The sequence below is a fragment of the Silurus meridionalis genome, chromosome 24 (genome assembly GCF_014805685.1).
Source record: "Silurus meridionalis isolate SWU-2019-XX chromosome 24, ASM1480568v1, whole genome shotgun sequence".
Taxonomy (NCBI): Eukaryota; Metazoa; Chordata; class Actinopteri; order Siluriformes; family Siluridae; genus Silurus; species Silurus meridionalis.
The window spans coordinates 12,483,867-12,506,912 of NC_060907.1; the positions used below are offsets into that span (position 1 = coordinate 12,483,867).

At 39.7% G+C, this 23,046-nt stretch overlaps 1 protein-coding gene across 2 annotated transcripts; it reads left to right on the forward strand.

Moving 5' to 3' along the window:
• The first annotated feature begins 98 nt into the window (after window positions 1-98).
• Window positions 99-21,815, forward strand: LOC124377869 (probable ribonuclease ZC3H12C). 2 transcript variants are annotated; one of them, XM_046837212.1, is made up of 6 exons: window positions 99-247; window positions 13,318-14,122; window positions 16,690-16,829; window positions 17,155-17,389; window positions 19,345-19,451; window positions 19,684-21,815. In XM_046837212.1, the coding sequence occupies exons 2-6, from the start codon at window positions 13,416-13,418 to the stop codon at window positions 21,072-21,074; spliced, it is 2,580 nt and encodes an 859-aa protein (XP_046693168.1). In that variant the 5' UTR covers window positions 99-247; window positions 13,318-13,415; the 3' UTR covers window positions 21,075-21,815. The 2 variants fall into 2 exon arrangements, with proteins under 2 accessions (XP_046693168.1, XP_046693167.1); XM_046837211.1 differs by lacking the exon at window positions 99-247 and adding an exon at window positions 446-591.
• Window positions 21,816-23,046: the final 1,231 nt, after the last annotated feature.

Here is a 23,046-nt window from a genome sequence, read left to right on the forward strand (position 1 = left end):
AAGACTTGTGCTTCCTGTATCACCACACTTGTGTAGGTAGTAACTGGATGCTATGTAGTGCACTTCGTGGTAGACACTGAGCAGTTCGGGATGCGGCGTGTTGTTGAGTGCCAGGTTCAGTGCCCGGCAGGTGGCTGCCCAGATCCTGCCAGTTTACAGTGAGGAGGGGCAGGAGGGGATCTGCTGGGCTGAACTGGGCTCATCCGGTTATATTGCTTCTTGCTCAGAGATGCGCCGTACCACATGGGTAAGTTATAACCGACTGTAATCTCTTGCATGTGGGCGTTATAGCCTCCCGTATGATCGCGTTGTGAGTCCATGTATGGGCGCGTTATATATCCTGCATAACCGGGGTTTTTCATCTTTCCGTTTGAGAGTGCTACGACCTCTTATGAGCGCATTATAACCCTCGTATGCCCTGTATGAGCGCTTTGTATATGTGTGCACGGGCTGCCCCTCGCGTGCTCTCGGCTTGCGCGCGCGACTCAGCTGTGCGCGCGCGGCTAGCTCGAGCCACATCCCCCCCACACACACCCCCATCCGTGCTGGCAACAGACAAAAGAAGCTCCGTTCCTGACAGCACGATAAAAGGTGGAGTATAAGATCATTATTTTATTGTAAGGGATTTGACACGGATTCAGGACGCATTCCGTGTCGTTTTATTACACTCTTAATGCGAAAATATAACAGTATAAGCTCGGGTTTGGTTAGCTGTTTGTTGTAGCCCGTTAGCCGGGTTGTTAGCATGATTCCGTTTCAGGCCATTTGTAGTGGACGAGGCTGTTCGGCTGGATGACAAGCGCCAGTTTTCTTTTTTTTTACAAATTTCATCGTCTTAACTATTATAAATACCAACATATTTTGTATGTCTTTATGTCCTGAGTGTTTTAGGGTTTATGGAATGGCTGCTGTGGTGCCTGTGTTTTACATTCACTTGCTTCAGTCAAATATTTTCAAAGCCAAGCGCCTTATAAACAATAACAAAAGGAGAAATGGGAAACTTTTTTCTGCTACAAAGTTTGTCTGGAATAAAAAAAAACAGCCCTAAAACGAGGTTAAAAACCATATAAAGTTTTACAATAGTTTAAGCATTTCTGGAAGTTTTCTTCAGCCCATTTTTCCATCAACAAAAGGCAAAAGGCCAGGAAAAATGTGTTCCCTTAACCCTAATGTTACCTTTAAATACACCATATATATATATATATATATATATATATATATATATATATATATATATATATATATATATATACACAGTATCTCACACAAGTGAGTGTACCCCTAACATTCCAACAACCATTACAGTGTCTCGTCTCAAGGGACAATACTATAGAAATGAAACGTGGATATATTTTACATTAGTCAATATGCAGTTTGTATAGTAGTACATATTTACTGTCCTCTGAAAATAACTCAACATACAGACATTATTGTCTACATACCTAGCAATAAAAGTGAGTACACCCCAAGTGATAACAGCTGTATGATCATGCAATGCCACACGTCCTATTCATCATGTTCATGTTTTTGTCTGCTTGACAGGACCATACAAATTTGTGTATCTTGTATTAGAGCAGTTACAATGTGGTACTTTGAGTACAATTCTCTCATACTGACCACTGGATGTTCATCATGGCACCTCATGGCTCTCAAGATTTGAGAATTAGTACAGTGGCCAGGGTCATACAGAGGTTTTTTCAAGACGGGTTCTACTCAGGATAGACCTTGCAAGGGTCCATCAAATAAATTGAAGGTCAAGGGTGAAGGTGAAGGTGTCCATCATGCATGACAACACGCTGGTGAGGAGTACCAAGAAAATTGTGTCTTGCCCACAGTCAAGCATGGTGGTGGTAGCATCATGGTCTGGGGCTGCATGAGTGCTGCTGGTACTGGGGAGCTGCGGTTTATTGAGGAAAACATGGATTCCAACATGTACTGTGACATTTATAAACAGAACATGATGCCCTTCTTTAGAAATGGGTCCGGACGGCAGTTTTCCAACATAATAACAAACCCAAACACTCCGCCAAGATGAGAACTGACTTGCTGAGGAAGCTGAAGGTGATTGAGTGGCCAAGTATGTCTCAGAAGGTGGAGAAGTGTCATGTGTCTAACCTACAGATGCTCAATGATGTCATTATGGAGGAGTGGAAGAGGATCCCAGCAACAACCTGTGCATCGCTAGTGAATTCCATGCCCAGGAGGATTAAGGCAGTGCTTGATAACACTGGTGCTCACACAAAATATTAACACAGTTTTGGCATGTTCACTGAGGGTGTACTCACTTTTGTTGTCAGTTATTTAGACAATAATGGCTGTATGTTGTTATTTTCAGAGGACAGTAAATCTGTACTGTTGTACAAGCTGCACATGGACTCAGCTAAAATATATCCAAGTTTCATTTCTATAGTATTGAGAACATATAATAAAATGGTTGCCAAAACGTGAGGGGTGTACTTACTTTTGTGAGACACGTTATGTATATATTTGCTCTTTGCCACTGGGGTTGGGACACACACACACACATAACTAAAGACAATAATATGTGCATATCACATATTATATATACATTATATGATTTAGTTATTAGTTTCATCATTACATATATAATAAAAATGTAAGTCAACTCAGCGTAATGCGAAATCAGTGTGACCCCTGACTTAAATTAAAAAGCTGGGGAAGCAGAATAACTTCCCCATTTCCTCTTTCAGTCTTAGTAATATATCTTAAATCACCAGTCATTCTGTACACTTTAGACCTAATGTCTGCATTTAGATGTTCACATTGTTTGCTGTTGCATATATTTAATTGCTGCTGGAACTAATTGCTGTGATTTAATTTCAGTTGTTTGATAGGTTTAGTGTGTCTACGGCTGGACAAGAAACTAAATGAAATTGTGATCGATTTATGGGTAAGAAAGGAGTTTTAATGACAGAAGAGTGACGTGTTAAAGCTGAGAGATTCACATGAGCAGATGACCAGAATTGTGTAAGAAAGTGAATAATACTGAGAAGTTAAAGTTTAAGTCTGTTGCATCCAAGCGTTTAATTTAATGTGATTATTGCTGAGATTATTGATGCTGTACATCAAATTTTGGCTTTGCATTCCTGTAAATGTGACATCACATTGTTGACCCGAGCCATAAGTTTTGTTAAGATCCTAACAGAAGTGTTTAGAGGTTGGAATGCAGACTTGGTTTTTGGATCACTGCAGACATGAGATTTACATTTACGTAATTGTAAACTGGAAAAAGTTGGAAAGGTACAAATGACCAGGCAAACAGTATGAAAAGCACTAAGAGTCAGCAGACATCGGAAAATAAAACATCTGTCTTGTTCATTCACATTCAAGCTTTGAACGTAGAAGACATGTCCTGTCAACAGTTTGGAAACATATGGTCGTTTATTGTTTTTGACACATGCATATTCCCTTAATTTTTATGTAGTAAACTAGGTAGAAGGCAAAAACACACAGGAATTGGACAGTGAATGATTAGAAGAAAGTTCTGTGGACAGATGAGTCTATATTTGACACTTCTGGCTCTAACAGAAGAATGTATGTAAGAAGGCGAACAGGACAGATGATGTTAGCAGACTGACTTCAAACATTAAGGTTAAATGGTTTGGGGTTGTTTTGGAGAAGGTTGGAGATTTGTTCCGGGTGAAAGGAATACCAAACCAACATGGCTACTATTCTGTACTGTAACACCAACTGGACTGGAACTGGACTTCATCATACAACAAGACAATGACCCGAAGCCTAAATCTGTAAGCCTTATTTAGAGAGCAAACAGTTGGTTGGAGTGTTATCTATCATAAAATGGTACCTAAATATTATAGAACTGCTCTGGGATAATCTGGATCACAAGGACTGAAAGAAAAATACAACTAGTGAACAAGACCTTTGGCAGGTTTTATAAGAGACATGGCATTCTCATTCTCATAAGAGACAAGTATTCCAGCTGATTGTTTGGAGATAAAAACTGTCCAGGTGGAAAGAGTGTATAAAGCTCTTATTAATGATAAGGAAGGATTTTCGACTTAAATTTTAACACCGGGAACAATTATATTGGTTTGGTCAAAGTAAATGACATTGGTGTATATAAATGAAAGGGACATGCATGTGTCTCTCTCAAAAACCTAAAAAAGTCTAGGTGTTTTGAAACTCACTGAGACTGTGAAAGAAAAAAAAAAAAAAAGTTTCTTCTTATTTCTGCATTTTGCCTCATGTGCACATAGATATATAGCAATAGATATTTTGGTTAAGACCTTTATCAGTAAGCAGATGTTCCTCTTTATTGTTCCGTTCTCACACATTAATCCTTGTCTTTGTCATCTTTTGCCAACTTTGACTCAGAAACGACGATTACTAATGGCGAATAAATGAACGTAGTGTTTCTTCTTGTTTCTCTTGCTGTAACTCCCAGTATACACTTTAACAATGTTCCTGCAGTGTTTGTCATTTTTTTTATTAGAGGAGTAAAATTTTATTTGTGTAAGCAGAACCTGACAATTTATTTATGTCGAGAAAGATGTATTTATTAAACAAAACAACCAAAACAAAACAAACTAGGAATTGGATATGTTATAATTGGATTGATATAATTAGACTGATATAATAGGCACTGATTTTTAGAAACTCACTGTAAAATATGAATTTATGGAGCAAATGTAGTGGATTTTTAACACAAAATTGTTGATTTCTCAACTAACAAGAACGTGCACTAGATGAAGGACAGACGCAATAAAAACAAATGGATTTTAGTGCTTTTTTCCATTTTGAATGTCCAGAACCAACTAGAAATTTGGGCTACTAAGTCCTTGACCCAACCCCTATGATAATGCTTTATAAAATGGTTCATCATAATATGGAACAGACTGTGCATTTGGCACGTTGTTGTGTTTCTGCTTCACGTTTCCATGCGAGCCACGGAAACAGATTGTGTGCAGAGGGACCGACTGCGCCCGTCTGTGTCCCACTGGGCGTCCATACTGTCAGCTGGGAGGTCTCCCCCCAACAGACATGACCATGGCCTGGTGAAAGGTTCGAGCAGAGGCCCAGGCTCACAATAGGACGCACTGGCTGGGGATGGTGTCTGAGCTCGCACCAACAGCTGGTCCTGCAGCCATCAGGGACCATCTCTCCATTTTCAGGCAGTCTGTAACTTCTTCCCCCTGTGTCCTGAAACACGGTGCCATCCTCCTGCTCCTCCACGAATCCATCATTACTTAGTGGAAGGATGGAATTTGAGGAACAAGGCGTTTGCAAAATTGTCAGAAATTGCACAATAGGTTCTGATGTGAAATTGTAAAATGATGGCAGGGTAATTCTGTGTTATTGAGCCTGATGTATCCTGTTAATAAAATCAGATGAGGTAGAAAATTGATAAATATGGCAAATCGATCCATATGAGGACACCCATCCCCCCTTAACCCATTTCACTATTATCCGTTCTGCTTGTAGTTTTAATCTGTGTTTCTACAAATTTTTGTTATTGTGTACATCTCACAGTAACTCTTTTTTTACCTAATAATTTTCCTTGGAACAGATATGTGGACAATTTGAAGCATATGTTGTTTTTTTTCCCTCAAAAGTGAAGATTTTTTTTGTCTTTAAAATAGTAGTGTACAGTATGTTGGAGATATATAGAGTGTTTTATCTTCTCATGTTTACCAACACGCGTTCTCCGGAGGCAGGACACAGTATTCTAAACTACACAGATTAAGCAAGTCTGGCCATCAACAGAAATCAAATTGTTTATATTGGTGTGTATGGATTTGTATGTGGAAGCGGTGATGAAACTGGGTAAAGTGCAGAACGGTGCAGTGCGAAATCAACACGTGCAAATCTGCTGGTAGTTCAAATAAAGCCTAAGCTTAGCTCACTCCACATTTCTTGTTGTGTGAGAAGATAAAATCACAGCACATCCAAACTAAGACAAAATATCAGCGAAAACAGGCATCACAAGCACTGAATGAAAATACTTTCTCAAGAAGACTCTGCAAATATGCTGCAGTTGTGACTTGCACAGCAGGCTAGCGAATGTGTTTATGGTTCCTAAATCCTGAATATCGGAAGTTTCTAACACATGACCATTCAGGAATTTGACATTTGCATGTAATGTGATTCAGTGGTGTTAATGTCTTTAAAGGGATTGCAGTTGCCCCATGCTCGGCATTCCGACTAATCAGTTTGACTGTATTGTCCAGCTCAGGGTGAATGCATGCCCTGGAGGTGCATGTCTGCTGCTGGGGTGATCCCCTGTGTCTGAAAGTGTGTGTAAACAGCAAGAGCCCAGGAAGGGCTGGACACGATACCTCAGACATAAGGCGTCCTTCTGCTGCTGCTTTGATTTGAGTGTAACCTCTGAGTAAATGGGATTTGGGAGTTTATCCCTCCTCCCCTCTCTTTGCGCTGGCCATCTCAGCTGGCCTTTGTACAGGGCAGTGTAGGCCACCACCCCCATGCCATGTATCCATTGTCCTGACCCCGGCTCGTTCTGTTAATTTCGTCATGATACATTGAGGGGCAGCAGGTTCAGTGGATAAAGTTACAGTGTTGTGGTGTAAGCCTGGAATGTTTGGGTGCAAACACAATTTATTATATGTAATAAACTCTAACATAATCCATTATATATTATACATTATTGTAATGCACTACAGTGCATTTAGGCTTCTGGTGTGTTAGCTATTTTGCAAGGGCTTTTCACACAGCGAGGATGATAATAATTGATTCAACTTGTTTTAGATGCATTAAAATTACAAAGACAATTAAACACGATTAATTCAAGCTTAAAATAATTTAAAATATGTAAGCAAAAAGGTTTAATAGTAAATTGTAAATAAATAATAAAGCTATACCAATACTAGATAACTACATTTAAGATTTTTTGATTTGCCTATATATATATATATATATATATATATATATATATATATATATATATATATATATATATATATATATATATATAAATAAACGAAGACAACGCAACGTCATACTTTCTGGATGATTCAAAAGTTTTAATATTGGAAAAAGGAATTGGCATCTATCTATCTATCTATCTATCTATCTATCTATCTATCTATCTATCTATCTATCTATCTATCTATCTATCTATCTATCTAATGTAATAAATAATTGTATATTATAATTAATTAGATAATTAATTATTACTATTATAAAACTACTATTTAATTTGCTTATCAACAAAAATTATTCTTATTTATAATACATTTCTGTATGGCTGATTGATAGAAACCTGTATATGGTAATTCATATTGTACATAACAGTAGTGTATTCAAGAATCGAGATTCAATATTTTTGTAAATTTTCCACCCCAGTTAAAAAAGCCTTGAATATTATAGGCCTTTTTGGAATTTGGCAATTTTTGTTTTGTAAATCACAAAACAATATTTAATTATTATTAATAATAATAGTAAAACAATAAAAACACTCATGGTGGTGCTGTGGTATTGGAGGAAATGGTGTAAATTTCTACTACATCAGCAAACAAACCAGCCAGGGGCATTTGATAGCCTCCAGCAGTTGGTGTCATGAAGACACCTGTTTACGTTGGCCCACCAAACAGATGGTCATCAGTTAGTTGACCCCGAGGATCGACTCGGCAGCTGAGGATCAATTAGAAAGTCACCATGAGTCAAGCGGTCTGGCTTTTCCATCCAGCTTCACTGTCCACCTGATCACAGCTTATTTAGGCTTTTGTTCAGGTGTACGAGTCCTGAAACTTTGCATCGGGAGCCCTGAAATAAATTCCAACACTTTGTATTTTATTTCCTTTTTACTATACCCATTTGACATTCCATTATGTTTTTAGTTCTCACACAGCACAGTGTAGTTATTAACAATCATGCCCTAACATCTGTATTTTGTTCCATTTTTAAGCAACCTCAATGAATTCAGGTTAAAAGTCATTTGATCAGAAAACCCTCCCCATGCTCTGATTTTTAAAATGATGACTTTTATCTTTGTCAAGTCAAGAAGCTTTTATTCAACCATATATAGCTGATGCATTACACAGCGAAATGAGACAACGTTTCTCCAGAACCCTGGTGCTACATAAAACACCATAGAGCTACATCACGCAACATAGAGCTACATCACACAACATAGAGCTACATACAGAAAACAGAGCTAAGGATTAAATAAAGCTGTCTTCGTCCACACGACACAAAATAGCACCGCCAGTAGACCTACTGTATAACGTGTTATGCGGTACAATGTGCGAAAGAGAACTGTGAACAGGAGTGTAATTGTGAATATAAACACAAAATGTAAACACAAAGTTGTGTGAAACCGCAACAGCATCTAATAGATATGCAAAAACCGCATGTCAACAGATATGATATATTTATAATGAAATAATAATATAAAATGGATGGTACTGAAGACATGGATGTGTGTGAATTGAAATGAGTATGAGTGTGTTCGAGTTCAGATTTGTAGCAGCTCAGTAACTCAGTTGAGTGTGTGTGTGTGTGTGTGTGTGTGTGTCTGCATGTGAGTTTCAGTTCCAGTTGAGTTCTGTGTTGAGGATAACACACAACAGCAACACACTTTGCTGTTAAAAAACTCTGCTAGTCAGATAGTCAGAGCTTAACTGAAAAATGCTGACAATACTATGTTTGTTTTTTAGCCAGACAACCTGTGAGTCTCTTCCTACATTAACTTTGGAGCGATACTATTCTCTTAGGCCTACACTTGTTTGTGTTTATGTCATTGGGATTTAATTTGTACATCACATATAACTCTCACTTAGTCTGGCTAAATCCTCAGACTTCAGTTGTTGAATCTGATTGATGTTTTATCTTGTTTTGTGGCATGAGGTGAAATTGTCCAAAAGTGTCAAAAGAATTCTCATTCACATTGTGAAACTAGACTTGGCTGACTATTTTCCAGCTTATTAAGACTTGTGAAATAAAGATATATTTATATAATGATGTAATAGTGGTTGTTAGTAAGTATTTTGTAATTATGACAGACTAGTTGTATTTTAGTGAATTATGAAACTCTTGAATGTTTACATGTAATAGAAACTTAAAACCTGAAGTCGTCAGATCATTTGGATCAATATAATGCTCTTTAATGGCAACTATTGTGAATCAGTTATAGATCTATTATTAATGGATATAAATTATTATATGAAAAAAGTTATAGCTTTCAAGAAAAAAAAAATCAATGGCATTCTCATTCAGGATTTAATGATGGACCCACCCCACATTCTGAACATAGTCACATATCATCAGGCGACAAAATCAAATATTGATTCATCAATTGAATGAAATGTTACTTTATTATGGGGAGTCTGACATTTACACGCCTTATAGTTAGTCTTCTTCTGTTCAAATGTTTGTCTTAAAATGATTTCATATTGTAAATGGTCAAATAAGGTTATGGTATAGGAAATGGGCATTTATTGATTCATTGATTCATTTATTTATTAATTTGGCCTATATTTTCTACACTCCTTTTAGCTTGTTTATTAAAATGGAGTCTCTACATCCTGAAGCCTAAATGACTCAAATGGATTTAATCAAAACCTTTACAAAATATAAGTCTGTTTGTAAAAAAATTCAAATTAGATCTAAAGACTTCTGTTGGTGGAAACTCAAGAATAAACAACATTCTTCAATAAAAAGTTAAAGTACTATAGTATACACTGGAATAGTGAGTTTGTTATTCGACAACTTGAATAGGTGTGTTGAAGTAAATTGGTGTTAAGGGGGTGTGTGGAATTTTTCACAGTTAAAGGGAGACCTGCTTCAAAGGACATCAAAAGTTAAGCTCGTTTTTTTGTCAGTGTTTAACCAGTTTTTATTTCAATATGGAGCCCCAGTCTTTTAAAGCTTCTGCTACGTATTTATCAGCACGGAAGGAAGATGTAAGGAAGTCGTATGATAAGAGTTCAGCTGCTTTTATGTCGTTCCAGAAAAATGCTAGATAGCACCCTTTTTTTTTTTTTTTCTTTTTGCACATTTCCAAAAGCACCGCTTGTGGTAAATTCTTTTCGGCAGCGCGATGTGAGAGAGGGGTGACATTTCAGAGGAGGAAGTAGAAGATGCCAACTTTTGACTTAAGGAAAAGCAGCTTGTCATACTGGCCTCTTCTTTTCTAAAACGTCATATTGTGGAAGTGTGTCTCAACAATGAAGATGTCTTTTTCTCTATAACTAGGGAAACACACTTATTGTGTGTCGTTGTTCAGATGCCCCCCCACCACCACCACCACACAGACACACTTCGACCCCTCAGAGAGACCCCCCCACCCCAGACACACTCTCTCTGTCCGTCATTCTTTCTTTCTCCATAGCTCTCTCTTTTTAAGCAACGTGCAATGCTTTTAACATAATTTGGCCTATTGTTTAGCTGTGACCCAGCCCCCCAAGCTTCTAGTCAAAGAAAAAAAACACAAAGAAGGGTGAGCCACTGTAGTCCCTCAACTAGCCAGGTGTTTCCCACTGCCGGCTTGCTCCCTAATGGCCGAGGCCTCGTGCTGCAGCTGCCTGCTCAGGCCCTCTTTTGTGTGCCTCTATTGTTGGCCACACACCCCTCGTTGATTCATGGGCCGCACGAGGGAAGACCTTTAGGAATGACAGCCACTGGCTTATCTGCACGCTCCCCCAGTTTGTGTGTGTGTGCGTGTGTATGGGTGTGTGTTCCATTGTAAGCCGGCTGCTCTCTCATTGGTCCACGAGCAGACTCACTAATGGGGGAATGGTAGACATTGTACCTCCATCTGCTCCAGCTCTCATTGTTTAAGCCGCCTTCTGCAGAAAAAAAGATCTATGGTGCAGACTCTCTTCGGCAGTTGAAGCGTGTGTGTGCGAAGGGCCGCTGCACCACACGCTTGGACCACTTCACTACTGCTTCAGGTTTACTTTTGGACAGCATAGAAGTGCAAAGATCTCTAGTTTATATGAGACAATCCGCCGGGGCAGCGCCATAAAGGATACAAGATATTTTTTACCACTTTTACTCATTGAAAGCACTTTTCAAGGAGCGGATGCTTGGGACTGTCGGTCCTGTCTGGTGGTGAGTGCCTTTAACTTTTACGTAGCACTCAGGTGTTTTTTCAACGTTGTTTTCATTTCATATTTAATGCCGTTTTCATTTCATTCTTTGCTAATTTGACGTAATGTCTTAGATTTGTAGTTCGTCTGATATAATATTTGAGACGTGAAGTCCTCTTTTGTAAGTTGCAGGTGGTTTGCTTTACTTTGCATATCTTGTATAGGAACTGCGCTCCCATATTTATCATCCTTCAAATATGGCTTATAAGTCTTGCCATCAATGGAAAAACATCTGGGCTAATAATACTTAAAATATCTTTTTCTAGTTTTCTGCTTCTATTTTCTGTATGTTACAACACCTTGAGATTTACTATCACCAGGGCAACACAAATAAACACATAATGTTTTGAATGCATGGTATTTGTTATTGGTATAAATAAAGGGGTTTGAGGAACTTCGGTTGGGAAGAACAGGACTACCGGTCTACGTTGCTGTTGCCGTAGAGGGGACATATTTTTGCACTGGGGTTAAAACAAGGTTTTTGATTGTCACGTGACCACTCTGAGGCGGGGCATGTGCAGCAGGCGGATGTGTTGAACAGCGCGGCAGAAGCAGGAGGAGGACACCAGTTGCTGTTCCCCTGTGGCCTCAACAGACATCTGTTGCCCTGCTGGCTGTATCCCACCGGCCCTCACCCTTGCTTTTGTCTCAGCAGAGGTGCAGACAGCACATCACAACCCCCCTCCTCCCAAACACCCCAACAAACAATAACTGCCAGGACATGCACTGCCTTAGGGACCCCGGTCTCCCTCTCTGCGGGTTTAACTCTTCTCCGTGCCTGCGTGCACACCCAAGAAAAAAAACGACATGTGTTACATATTCATTACCGCTCCATTAATGACATGCGACTCGCTGTATGTCATTAATGAATGGGCTGGCTCACTGGTGGAGTTTGAAAAATGCTAACAAATCACATGGAAGCAACGCTATTGGCTAGTAACTTGCTATTTAGTCCGCATCAGTCAGACCATCCCTAAAAATTTCCTTGGGCCAGTTCTGTCACTATAAATTCTATTGACCAACATGATTATGTGCAATTAAAACCTTTTTAAATCCTGAGCTTTCGTGTGCATTTGAAGAAAATTATAACAATGTATATGGCTTACCAGCAATAATATGAATGTAGGAAGAAAAAAAAGAATTTGTAAGATATATTGTAAGATATATTTGAATAACTGGTAAAAAAAAATGCTATTAATATTGTGACAAAAAAAAAAAATTGCAACAAAAATATACTAATAAAAAGTTACTACCTAACCAGAGCTTGTTTGGGTGTCTTACACGTTTCCTGATTGCTCTCACATGGATTCATTTTGTACTATTTTGCATTTTTTGAATAAGGATGAAGTTACTAGGCCTAGAAAAACGAAATTAATTCTTCTGACTGGCTTTTATGATACCTTTGTATACATATGCGTATGCATAGCAGAACTAAATTTCTATATTTGCAAAAGTTTGCCCGTGAATCAGGAAACCCAGTTGTGAATAATCTGTTTGTGTACTTAAGGGTGCAAACAAAGTAGTGACAGTTTCTTTTGTTGTGCCAGGACAAGTTACTTACCTGGACTATGTCTCCTGTCCAACCTCTGTTCTCCTTAAATCCTTTTGTTGGGCCAAACTAAATTATTCCCACTTTGCATTGGCATTTGGAAGGAGCGTTCTTGAAGCAGCTGCAACCTAGCAACAGTTGGAGACTTTCCAGGCTGCCCTTTGTTTGCCTTGTGCCCCTTCTCCCCAACCCCTTTGAAATTCAGCTACATCTTATTTAAACAGAAAATGTGCATTTGTCTATGTAAAGTGTGACAGTTATGTCTGCTACTGTCTACTATCTATTATATATAAAACAGCAATTTACGAATAACAGAAAGCATGATTAGACTGTGTTACACTTTCCTCTCTGGTTAAACTCTAAAATGCCAAATTTGTTTTGATTTGTTTGCTTTCATTGCAATATCCAACTCATTTAAATGAACAAATGCCTCAGCATTAACTGTTCGTGTTTATCCATAACCTGAAGCTTCAAAAGGTGCTGCTGGAGGACTATACTGACCTCATTTACTTCCAGCCATTTATCCTTTTTTTTTTTTTTAATGCTCCCAAAGACATTGTCATCCACATTTAAGATGATGGCCATCCATGAGCAAGAATTAGACCAAAGAACATGTCTTTGTCGTTTCTAAATGTACATTTTCATGTGTGATCAGCTTGCTGTCTTTTGTTCTTTCAGGTTCACATGACCAGAGCAGTGTGAGGGGTGAGTAACAGTTGGTCCAGAGGTCAGAAGAGGTCACAGGCAGCACGGCGCTGAATGTCCGTGACAGCTTCATGGGCCTGAAGGACCATCTGGATGATGCAGGCCACATCCTCGACCTGGGACTGGATCTGGACTACCTCCATGTGAAGGCTGTAGACCAACAGGCCGGTGCAGATGCTCTTTCCACAATGGACAGGGGCTCATTGGACGCCAGCAAAGAAGGAGCGCCCAGCTCTGGGAGATGTCCTTCTTCGTCCAGAGGAGACTCCGAGGACAGCTGTGGATCTGATGCTGAGGTGGAGCGGGGTTGCACTCTCACTCCAAGCGATGCATCAGCTCGAGCCGTGCATCCACCTCTTTGCCGCTCTCCATGTCTGGATCTGGATTCCCAAGGGCTTCTGGAAGTGACGCAGGATAATCCAAACACTGAAAATTCTCTAAGAGAGTACCAGACCAAGCTGGAGTTCGCTCTGAAGCTGGGTTATGCTGAGGACTTGGTCCGATTGGTATTAAGCAAGCTCGGGTCAAACGCGCTGATCAACGACATCCTAGGGGAGCTGGTGAAACTCGGCAGCAAGTCAGACAGCGACAGTGGCGTGGCGTCATCATCTACTTCCACTTCTTCATCTTTAGCGTCTTCCGGGTCATCGTCTTCTTCGGCATGTAGCTTCTCAGACTCTATCGATTCACGGTGTTCGGAGTCACCATCACAGTCAATACTGGATGACAAGGATAACCTGCGCCCCATAGTTGTGGATGGAAGCAATGTAGCCATGAGGTAAGAGTCAAGAAATCTTTTTTTTCTTGCATCACAAAGATCCAGATACACCTTTTTATTGGCTGGATGTTGAGTTCAATATCAGTTTTATCAATTTGAAGCATTGTACATTTGTCTGGTATACAGGAATGGCATTTTACGTTAACCAGATGAAATTTGGGAAAATTGTCCTTTGTTGTCTTTCACAGTAAATTGTATTAAAATTAATTAGTACAATTTCATTCAAGAACATGAGAATTTCTGTCTCTCACTGTGTAAAACACAGCACTCACGAGTCTATAGAAGTGAAAGAGGAAAAACATCTGAAAACTATGAATTTTAAATAGCTTATATTCCAGGAACTAATGTGTTTAAAACAAAATAAATGTCTACTATATAAAACATTTTCCATTACTATGCAACACCAGAAATATATAGAATATATGTTTCTATATATATATAGAATGAATGATTGGGGCTAATGATTATTATTCATAGGTCATGTAAAATGTGTTTATTATGAGGCAACATGACCATGTCTAATTATTTAGCCAGCTAGTCATATGATTACAGTTTATATGAAATAGTAGTTATATTCATATCGGATTTACACTTTTGCAGTACAAAATGAGCAGGAAATCGGTCAATTAAATAGTAGTGGTTAACTCATTTGTTCATGTTGTAGTTCTTATTTTTGCTTTCCTATTTTTAAATGCCAAAAATGTAATATAAACACAAGTAAAGCTTTTGGCCTATTTGCAACTTTTTTCTGTAGTGTGTCACTAATGACATCTACATTAAACACACAAATCATGAAATCAACACTATCAAAGCACAATTTTAATCTAGAACTAGGTTTATCACCCACTGTTTCCGTGACTTATCACTGGATCCATCCTGAGACAGACTTGCATTTTCACAAAGTACACATTTTCTTTTTTCGATCTCTAATTCAAGGTGACAAGACCTCCTTCCGCTGAAGCGTTAACGGAAAGTGCAGGTGTTCTTTTCTAATTTGCATTACTGAGAGGCTGAACGTGAATAAGGTGAACAAGCGCGTGTTTAGCCCGCTCTCTGGAGCAGCAGGAAACCCACCTCCGTTTACTAAGACCACAGAGTTAAGTGTGTGAAGGTGCAGGAACATTGTTTATCTGTTCTCCTCATAGTGTTGTCTATGATTTATCGTATAAAACACAAATCCGGTACGCGGATCTACCACAGGTGCTCGACCCAAGACGTTTCCTCTTCAGGTGCTCACAAGTTAATTCACATTTACAGAGATTAAACAGAATGTTTAAAAAATGAATGTAAAAACACACAAATGTAGAACTTGGTGTTTGGATGATGTGGTACCCCTTTGAGGTTTGAGATTTGATAACAAAAAATGGTACTATAAAGTACCTGATTAAAAGTAATAAATCCCCTCAATAAAAGAAGGATGTCAGTGTCTGGGTCTTTATTTGTATAGGTTTATTCCCCGTAATTCATTCACAAGCAGCCAACACCTTAATTGAAAAAATGATTTTGTTTACCAATAACGATGTACCAGTTAGTTTATGAACTCAGGCCTGATAACAACACATAGCCAAAGGTTCGTAGACAGCTGAGCGTCACAGTCATATGGGGTACATCCTCTGACTGAATTTGGGAGTACACACTTGTATAAAATGCCTGATGGCTGTTGCATTACAAATTCCCTTCACTGGAACTAAAAGGGCTTGTGCACAAAGGGAGCTTAATAAAGACGTGGTGTGGGAACGTTTGGAGCGGAAAAACACGAGTAACCTGCACTGGACTGCAATAGAAACGTCAACCTTTAAATAGAACTGGACCACCTGACCTCAGTGCCCAATCTCACTAATGCTCTTGTGGTTGAATGAGCAAAAATCCTCACAGTCATGCTCCAAAATCTGGAACAAAGCCACCCATGGAGAGTGGAGTTCATTATAACAGCAAGGCGGGAATTAAATTTGGAATGGGACGTTCAACAGGTACCTATTAGTGGTTTGGTCATGCGTCTTCAAACTACCTTTTGGTCATATAGTGTAGTTTTTAAACCTTTGGTATATTTTGTAAAATCACCAACTAAGCTCACGATGTAAAAATCACCAAACCCTTTCATGAATCCAAAAATCTGCTGAATAGTGTCTGCTGAATGGAAACTTATGAAATTGTGCAATTTTGCCTGATTTTGAGTGAAAACTATAATTGGAGTGAGCCATTCAAGAGGAATTAAACATTTACCATAGTGAAGCTGGATTTTTTTTTCCACTGTGGTGACTGCTCATGGGACTTTTACTGAATATACAAGTCTGTTTTTCTTAAAAACCACAAGATGTCTAGACTGCATGGTTTTAGGTGTTAAATATCCACCCATTAACCCATTGTATGTGTCCCTCGCAACTGGAACTACCATATTATTTAAATAATGTGCTGTTTATATTTTACACTTTTAAACACTTTTTCTCTTTCACAAAAAAGATTACAAAATACATGATTATACCTTTGGGAATGCTTTTTTTTCAAAGATCAATAGGTGCACATAATTTCATCATTTCATACTTGTTTTTTTCTGTTTAATGTCACAGCCATGGCAACAAGGAGGTGTTTTCTTGCCAAGGTATTCAGCTTGCAGTGGACTGGTTCCTTGAACGTGGCCACAAAGACATCACAGTGTTCGTACCAGCGTGGAGGAAAGAGCAGTCCCGACCTGATGCTCTCATTACAGGTGTGTTTACCTCTTTCTTGTACTCACATTGCTATTTACTCATGCTTCCCCTTGCAATGCTGCAGTTTCACACACTGTTCTGTATAATGCAGCTTATTAGTTAATACAAGGTTTGTTAGAGGAAACCCCCTTTGCTGTAATCTGGGCCGTCATGACTATAGTAGAATCATGATTTATGTGGATGCCCTTAGTACATTAGGAGCTAATCTGCAGTGTTCAGTGAGAGCCAGATTTTACTCTGTACTTATATAACATTCTGCCCAGGTTAGATCAATACGTAATTTAAAATAATTCATTAAAAGTTGTTTTATTTCTATTCCTTCAGATCAAGAGATCCTGAGGCGACTGGAAAAGGACAAGATCCTGGTTTTCACACCATCTCGCCGGGTCCAGGGGCGTAGGGTGGTGTGCTATGATGACCGCTTCATTGTCAAGTTGGCTTACGAATCAGACGGCATTATTGTCTCCAACGACAACTACAGGGATTTGGCCGTGGAAAAACCTGAATGGAAAAAGTTTATTGACGAAAGACTTCTCATGTACTCATTTGTCAATGATAAGTGAGTCTTTCTGTCATTATATTTATCATACCTTTGTAAGCAAAAAGACCCTTATTTATCGAAAGGTTTGTTCATAACTTACATTTCCCAACATTTCCTTATTTTAACTTTGATGTACCTGTACAATTTAACTACAAAAACATATTGGATTTAAAGTATCGCAATAAATGATTTGTTTTAAATAAATCATTCATTCAGAGTATATAGTAAGAAGGGAAATAAGAGTTCATAACATTAATGACTAACTATATGCATAGAAATATCATACATCCGGAAAGTATTCACATTTTATTAGTCTTTTTCCAAAATGATTAAATTCATTATTTTTCCCCAAAAAATCCAAAACCATTACCCCATAATGACAACGTGAAAGAGATTTGTTTGAGAATTTATTAAAAATTAAAAATTTACAAAAATCACCTGCATTAGTATTCACAGCCTTTGCCATTACACTCAGAATTGAGCTCAGGTACATCCTGTTTCCACTATCATCCTTGAGATGTTTCTACAACTTGATTGGAGTCCACCTGTGGTAAATTCAGTTGGACATAATTTGGAAAGGCTCACACCTGTCTATATGAAGTCCCACAGTTAACAGTGCATGTTAGAGCACAAACCAAGCCATGAAGTCCAAGGAATTGATTGTAGACCTCCGAGACAGGATTGTATTGAGGCACAGATCTGGGAAAGGGGTTACAAAATAGTTTTTGTAGCATTGAAGGTCCCAATGAGCACAGTGGCCTCCATAATCTATAAATAGAAGAAGTTTGGAACCACCAGGACTGCCCGGGCAAACTGAGTGATTGAGGGAGAAGGGAGGTGACCAAGAACCTGATGTTCACTCTGAAAGAGCTCTCTCTTTGGAAAGAGGAGAATTTTCCAGAAGAACAACCATCTCTGCAGCACTCCACCAATCAGGCGTGTATTGTAGAGTGGCCAGAAGGAAGCCCCTCCTCAGTAAAATGCACATGACAGCCTGCCTGGAGTTTGTCAAAAGGCACCTGAAGGACTCTCAGACCATGGGAAATAAAGATTGAACTCTTTGGCCTGAATGCCAAGTGTCATGTCTGGAGAAAACCAGGCACCGCTCATCACCTGGCCAATACCATCCCTACTGTAAAGCATGGTGGTGGCAGCATCAGGTTGTGGGGATGGTATTTAGCAGCAGGAACTGGGAGACTAGTCAGGATCGAGGAAAAGATAGATGCAGCAATGTACAGGGACATCTTTGATGAAAACCTGCTCCAGAGTGCTCTGGACCTCAGACCGGGGTGAGGGTTCATAGAGGGTCCTAAGCACACAGGCAGGATAACAAAGGAGTGGCTATTAGATGACTCTGTAAATGTTCTTGAGGGGCCCAGCCAGAGCATCCAACCTGATGGAGTTTAACAAAAATAAATCCTGATGGAGTTTAACAAAAATAGGTGTGCCAAGCTTTTAGCATCTTATTCAAAAATACTTGAGGCTGTAATTGGTGCTAAAGGTGCTTCAATAAAGTGTTGAGCAAAGGCTGTGAAAAAATAACATTAGGTTGAGGCTGTAACATAAAATGTGGAAAAAGTGAAGTGTGAATATTGCACTGTAGAGTGAAACTACACTGAGTGAATATGGATCTGGAGTCTTGGCAAGCTTTTGTTTTACTTCTATATAAATACCGCCTATAAATAATCACCTAGGTTGTGGTTTATGTAAATTATATTTATATGAGTAAATTTGGGCCTATGTTTATGTCTCCGAGATATAATTAATATTTCCACACAGCGGAAGACGATTCATCAATCAAATATTACACAGAATCAGTTATATTTCATTAAATCTGCCCAAATCTGCACGTTTCTATGCAACAGTGATAAATAAGGGGTCCTTGACTTTTTAATCATCCTAATGTAAACATTTTGCAATCTCTTTTTTTCGTTTCCAAGGTTAGTTATCTAATTAAAAGCTCTGTCCTTCAGGTTCATGCCTCCTGATGATCCTCTTGGTCGCCATGGTCCCAGCCTTGAGAACTTTCTGAGAAAAAGGCCTATAATCCCAGAACACAAAAAACAGCCTTGTCCATATGGTAGATACTTATCCTTCTGTTTATCCACTACATGCTGCTATAAAGTCTCATGTTGTTTTGCACTTTCGCATGTGTTGGATACATTCATTGTTTCAAATTCAGTACATATTTATCCATTGTGAAATTAACTAGTTTTTTGTTTTTTGAGTAAAATCCTGGTCCCATCACCATGTATTTTTGCCGCAACTGAATTTGTAGCAGTGATAAAACTATTTGTTTTGGGCTCTTTTAGGAAAGAAGTGCACTTATGGTCACAAGTGCAAGTTCTACCACCCAGAGCGTGGCACTCAGCCCCAGCGTGCCGTAGCCGACGAGCTCCGCGCGAGTGCCAAGACTTCTGCAGCCAAAGGCACAACTGAGTCCGGCCTAGTGAAAAGCCACAGTGTTCCTGGAGGCTCACGCAACGATAAAATCGGTGACGGAAAGCGTTCACACTCAAAGCGGCAGTCTGACTCCAGTGTCCGGACCCTTTCATATGGTGACGTAGAGGACAAGCTGACCTCCAAAACCAAAGCAGAGCCCCAAAACAGCAGCATGATACTACCCCCTGCCCCAGGTGGTCCCCCTTCCTGCCACACTCACACACACGACCAGCGAGAACAACTGGCATGCTTTTCTAAAACCCACGCAGTGCCAGCTTTCCCTCAAACAGACTCGTATCCCACCTGCGAGTCTCCAGACCTCAGCTACTACTCTCTTGTCCGCGGATACTCTGGTCTCAGCTTGTCCACCCAGAGGAGCCCAGAGCGTCCTTTCCTGTCCGACATGGATGCACGGCTCAGTTCCGTGGCATCTGACTGCAGCAGCGAGGGCAGCGCTAGCTCTGATTCCTATGGCACGGTGCCCCCTGGTGAGCGCTCCTGCATGAGCTCGCCTGACTCGCTTTTGGACGACGGGCTCAAGTGTCATCATTACCACCACCTCCATCACCACCGCCGACAATACCCACTGCCCATGGTCCTGCCCACTCCACCACACCATCACCACCAGAGCCGGGTGCTTTCCCCAGTACCATCATCTCACCCAGGGTACCATCACGGGATTGCCCGTGGACACAGCTTCACGCAAGATGACCAGCCTCCGGATCCCCACTTTAAGCACTCAGTGTCCTATATTGGCCCTCAAGTCCAGCACCAGATAATTGGTGCCAGATCCAGTTGTCCTGGAGAATACCCTCCTCAGAGCTCCCCACTAAGTCGAGGGCTAGCATCCACCCGTCTTGACAGCGTGTCCGACTCCAGGCTCTACGAGAGATCACCCCTGTTAGCCAGAAAGCCTTTCCCGGACCAGGATAGGATGGCCAGCTGGGAGCCGTACTATCAGCAGCCCTGCTACGAACCCTTCACTTTTCAGAGCCTTCCAGAAAACAGGCAGCAAGCATGGCCTTGGGGACAAAACCCTCTTCATCCTTCATCACCTCATTCATCCCATACTCCCCACCAGCACCAGGAATCACCTGCCCTTGGTCGGTACCAGGAATTGCGCGAGAAAGTGTTCGTCAACCTGTGCAACATCTTCCCAACTGAGCTTGTGCGCCTGGTCATGGGCCGGTACCCTCACATTACCGATGCCCAGCAGCTGGCAGCCGCTATCTTGGCTGAGAAGAGCCAGAGTGGATACTGACATCCTTTGCAAATGATTGGATCTGTAGCAAATATTTTGAGCTTAATTATCGTGTGCGTTTCCTGCGGATTAAATAGGGCGTCTACTTGGGATATTTCAGACCTTGAAAGGTTATACAGTGCTTCCGTTTGGAGGTTTTACAAGGTTTTTATGGAAACCTGTAAACATGGTCTTTTTGAGGATGTCATGTGATACCTGGGTTTCCTTCATCTGTCGGGTTGAGTTTATTTTATTTTTAATTTCCAGCAGTGGAGCCATAACTGCTAGTAGCATTTTGTCTACCTGAAGTGTGAATGTGGGAATGTGTGTGACATTATTTATTGTAGTCTTTTCTATTTCCAGCAAGTTTTTTTTGTTTGCTTTCTGTTTATTGTTTATAGTTTGGTTCAGGTGAGCATGTACTGATTCACAAGGCACTTTTACATTGCTGTTTATCAAATGTAACGTTTGATAACTTATGTCAATCAAACAAGAGCTGATGGAAGGCGGATGATTTGTAGGAGAAATTAAAAATAAATAATAATGATAATGATAATAATAATAATAAACGAAGCGACCAGATAAAGGGCAAGTAAAGGGCAGGACCCTGTCGGCTTTTTCTTGTGATCAAGAAAAACAGTTTGCTTCTTGAGCGAAAGAACGAAATATTTGGTTAAATCGCTTCCCCACAATATCTGGCCTTTCATACTCCTTGTGATATAATGCCTACTCTCACTTGAAAATTGTTTGTTTTTGGTTTTATTCGGTGTCTCAATTTTATTTCCAGCACCCAATTTTTGAATCAGGAATAATTGGTGGTTCGGGGATACGCCCCAATAGCCGAAGTCCTCACGAGTATTTGAGTTTAGTTGTGTTAAATTATTATCATTTATTTCTCACGGGTTATTTTTGATTCGTTTTCGCTACACCGAGACGTTTCTTCATGTGTGGCTGCGTGATCATGTGCTCGTCTGAATTTCTGGGAAGTCGAGGGGAAGTTTCAGTTTTCATCATCCATCTTGCGTCATATCGTCAGTGTTATTAGATACAGCGGCAGAGTTTCCCAAATGGGATGCGTTTTTTTTCTCTCTCAGCACTTTTTTGGGAAACTTTTGCCATTAACCACAGGTGTAGCATAGGTGAGACAGCCATCAGTCTGTCCTTGTACCTTAGTTCTAGTAAGGGACGTCTCTGGCTGCACGTATACGAGTGCACGCTACCGTCTCGCCATCTTACGAGGGGAAAACCTGATCGGGTGAGAAGCTTTTGTGATCAGGATCTTCCAACGAGACGTTCGTATCTGCTACGGTAGCCAGAGAATACCTGTCCTCGTTGATACAAATTGTATCTTTTTTTTTTTTTTTTAACCTTTAAAAAAATAAACAAAAAAAATTTCAGAGACATTTATATACATATTAATCTATGGATAAAATATATTCACACAGTTATGTACAATATGTAGTACTTGTGTAATTTAAGATATTTTTGGCAACATTTTATCATCACTTCAAGGAAAACGGTTGAAGCGTTTTCTTTTTTTTTTTCGGGCAATAAAAAGAGCATCAAATGCATCTTTAAAAAAAAAAAAAAAAAAAGTAAAAAAAAAAAAAAAGGATGGAGGGTATTACCGTGATGAAGATATTTGTTAAGTATTTTATTTATTTATTTTCTTTGGTAGCAAAGGGTTTATTTATGGTCTATACCTGAAAACTAAAACGTGGGTTTTTAAGTTGTACTTTGACGATTGATATTTAAATAGAAATGAATTCGTGTTTTCCGTCGATACGGAGCTCAGCGGTTTTCCCAAAGCTTTATTAGTATACGGATTGTATTTATATGGTCACGTGAGCGGACGCTTGCAAAACCGTACGATGGTTATTATGCTGTGACGCTTCTGGAAGACTAAACGAAAACCACATTTTTTTCTGGATTCACCTGTGGAGGGAAAAAAAAAAGAAATCGATCACACAGACTTTGTGTTTTACCTGAAATT